The sequence below is a fragment of the Crassostrea angulata genome, chromosome 10, assembly GCF_025612915.1.
Source record: "Crassostrea angulata isolate pt1a10 chromosome 10, ASM2561291v2, whole genome shotgun sequence".
Classification (NCBI taxonomy): domain Eukaryota; kingdom Metazoa; phylum Mollusca; class Bivalvia; order Ostreida; family Ostreidae; genus Magallana; species Magallana angulata.
The window spans coordinates 12,114,562-12,117,680 of record NC_069120.1 but is presented as its reverse complement, the minus strand read 5'-3'; the positions used below and the strand labels follow the sequence as shown (position 1 = coordinate 12,117,680).

The window sequence follows — 3,119 nt, the reverse complement described above, 5'->3', positions numbered from 1 at the left end:
ACTATTTACATCTGTTGCGTTAAAATGAAAAATAAAGTGGCACAAATTGGTTAATCTATAATTTGTCATACAATTGTGTCATAATATAACTATGTCATTAACTTAACGTATGCTTTCTCATTTTGTAGATACGTTTCAACTTACTACAACGAAAACAATAGATACACAGAGCTTCACTCATCAGGTGTGTTTTGGATGATTGGAACTAATTTAAGGGTAAATAATCAGAAACAGCTTTTTTAAAGAAATGTAATTCATAAAATTATTACCACATCAATTTGCAGCATTCAAGACATGTTCAAGTCCTTGTTTCTTTGTTTCGAGTCTGCAAACGGTTTTTTCATAACAAAAGGAATGTTAAGAATATTTGTTATCAGTCTGTGTGTGTTGAAATTAAATATTTCCGAATACAAATTTCAACTTAAAATTCATGCATTAAACATATGCGCTGATTTTAAACTAAAATGTTGTATACCAACACTTTAAAATGTGTATTGAATATGATTACTGCGATTAATAGTTTTTTTCGTGTTAGGCAATGCTACCACTGTTCCCAGTATTTGCTTTTTTTTTTAAAGATCACGATCACAGTTTGAACTAATATCTTTCAGTCTTTTTATTGTTAACAATGCTTTGTTAAAGTACCAAAGTACCAAATTTTAATTGGTAAGCAACATTTGAATGTCGTTTATGTTGCAATATCAATAAAGAGCTCACATAACTTTTGTTTTGTAACAAAGCTCATGGCATTTTTTTTCCATTTGGTGTATACTGGTAAAATATACTTTAAGATATTTCACCTACAAGTTAACTATGAAAGCAGTCAAACAGTCCTTAGTTTTAGTCACAACTCATTTAGTTTTCACAAGTTTTTTTCAGCAATATATAAGTCATCAAAAGCATGAATATGCCATAACAAAAAATTGTGAGCGATTTCTTATGCAAAACATTTGTTAACTAATTTCATATCCGACGTCTACAGAATATCATTCAATAACCAAGCTGAATAAATGGTTTCTGTTATCAAAATAAATTATAAACATACGCGGCAATACGACGTCTTTTTTAGACCTGATTACTCGAGAAAAAATTTTGAAATAAACAGTGAACAATTTTAAAAAAAATATTTAATTCACATAAAATGCAGTTTATTGCAAGTCAATTATTATACAAATGAAGTCTGTTTCTGCTTGCAAGGATTACCCCCTCTTCCCGGGTCTGCAGCAATTGAATGATCCACACACTGCATTGTTCGTCCAGTCAATGTACTCGTGGGAGAAACATGTTTTTCTGCACCATCCTCTGTTGTTAGCACAAGAATGACTGTCTGAGTTTGATTTAGCTAAACAAATAAAATAGATGTTTTAATATACTTGAAATGTTAGAGGTTAAGGACATTACTTAGAAAAATTGTTAGAAAAGCCGATGCAGATAAACTAATAAGTTAAAAAAAAAAATAAAGTAAAAATATATAGATAACCAAGAAATGATAATTATAAATGATGAATATCATCTGATTATAACAGAATACCATTAAGATGTCTAAGTATACGTGTAATTTGTCAAGTAGATATAGTGAATACCTTTCTTGATTGCGTATTTTGTGACAGCATAGATTCCATATGCCGTGACAAGAGCAGCAAATAACGGGGCCGCTACGGTCATTCCTGCATAAGACGCCAGGGGGAGTAAAACCTGAGCTTGTCGTTTGTTTCTTGTCTCATTCATATCTTCCAGAGTCTCGGCCAAAATCGGGGCAGGCGAGACCAGAAGGACAATGAAGAAAACACACAAGATTGATTTTCTTTTCATGGTGGACTTTTATTTCTGTAAGCATTATTTTGTTTTAAACTGTTTTAAAAATAATTCTGGGACATAATGCAAAAAAACCCTTAAAACTGTTTCATTTACTGATATCATTAATTATTTATTAATATGAGAACCCGATGAGTATAAAACAGTTAAATCAATTCATTCTTTTAGTTATGAGAACTGGTTGATTTTTTTATTTGTGGGTGAAAGTAAACATGAATACCGTATTTAGCCTCTGCCAAATCAAAAGACAATTCAAAATTTTAGAACGTTCTTGTGAACATTTGATATTGAGAATTGATTGTACAAGAAAAAGAAAGTTTGGTTTGTGACTTTTCCTAAAAATTAAATAAAAGTATTCAATTTCATCGATTCGATTATGAGGGGCTTTTTCCGTTCTCTTGAGCTCAACCGAAACCAAAACTTTTAATTTCAAGTTCTAGATTTTCGTTCAACAATTTACAAACTGAACATGTTTATTTCTTGGTATGACTGCATCGTTCAGGAAAAAAAATAATGTTATCAGTTTGCATTAAATAATGAACAGAAGAAAACTTACCGAAATGTGGCTTTGTTTTGCTATAAGCAGCCTCCCTTCCTTGCAAGATATGAATAATTGTAAACATGGTTTCAGGTTTATATACAAGTATATGTAATTAATCTGGTTTTAATGATTGATGAGTTGTTTATTCAAGATACAGGTTTTTGACTTTTGTCAAGCCATATGTGGAATTTCCATTTCCATTCCGTTTTCTGAAAATCTCTTATAAATTACATAACAAAAAGTGAATATCAATTACTGCAGTAGTGTTGCTAAAAATACAAAAAACATAAATATTACGTAATCGTTTATGTTCGTGTCCAGTCATGCTCTTTGGTGCTTTGTAAAAATACCTACGTATAGGTACAATGCCCAATTGTATCATAAACAAATCATATCTCTTTCTTCATGGACAGGATGCGCAGTTTTATTTAATATAATTATTATATCCCCTTCTTCATCAAGAACTTTTTTTTATCTCCCTTTAAAAGAGCTGGATGATCATTACCATTTTTAGATTATATTGATCTTCTAAGAAACGGAGCTATGTCGAAAGATATAGCAATATATTCAAACTTTCAATTTCTTTACAAAATGATAGTACTAACTTCACAAGATTTAAGGTAGATCTGATGGTTAATTTGTTGACCACCCAGCCTCCTTAACGAAATTGTAATTTAGATATAATTTGTTATTAATATTCTAATAATGAAGCATCTTATCTACAAATACAATTTGTTTAAAGCAAAGTAATATGGAATGCTTT

General features: G+C 30.3%; 1 protein-coding gene across 1 annotated transcript; it reads right to left on the bottom strand.

Moving 5' to 3' along the window:
• Window positions 1-646: 646 nt before the first annotated feature.
• LOC128166334 (big defensin-like) lies at window positions 647-2,626 on the bottom strand. The gene is made up of 3 exons (XM_052831433.1): window positions 2,372-2,626; window positions 1,584-1,827; window positions 647-1,342 (listed from the first exon to the last, which is right to left on the bottom strand). Exons 2-3 carry the CDS (start codon window positions 1,810-1,812, stop codon window positions 1,200-1,202), a joined length of 372 nt encoding a protein of 123 aa, XP_052687393.1. The 5' UTR covers window positions 1,813-1,827; window positions 2,372-2,626; the 3' UTR covers window positions 647-1,199.
• Window positions 2,627-3,119: the final 493 nt, after the last annotated feature.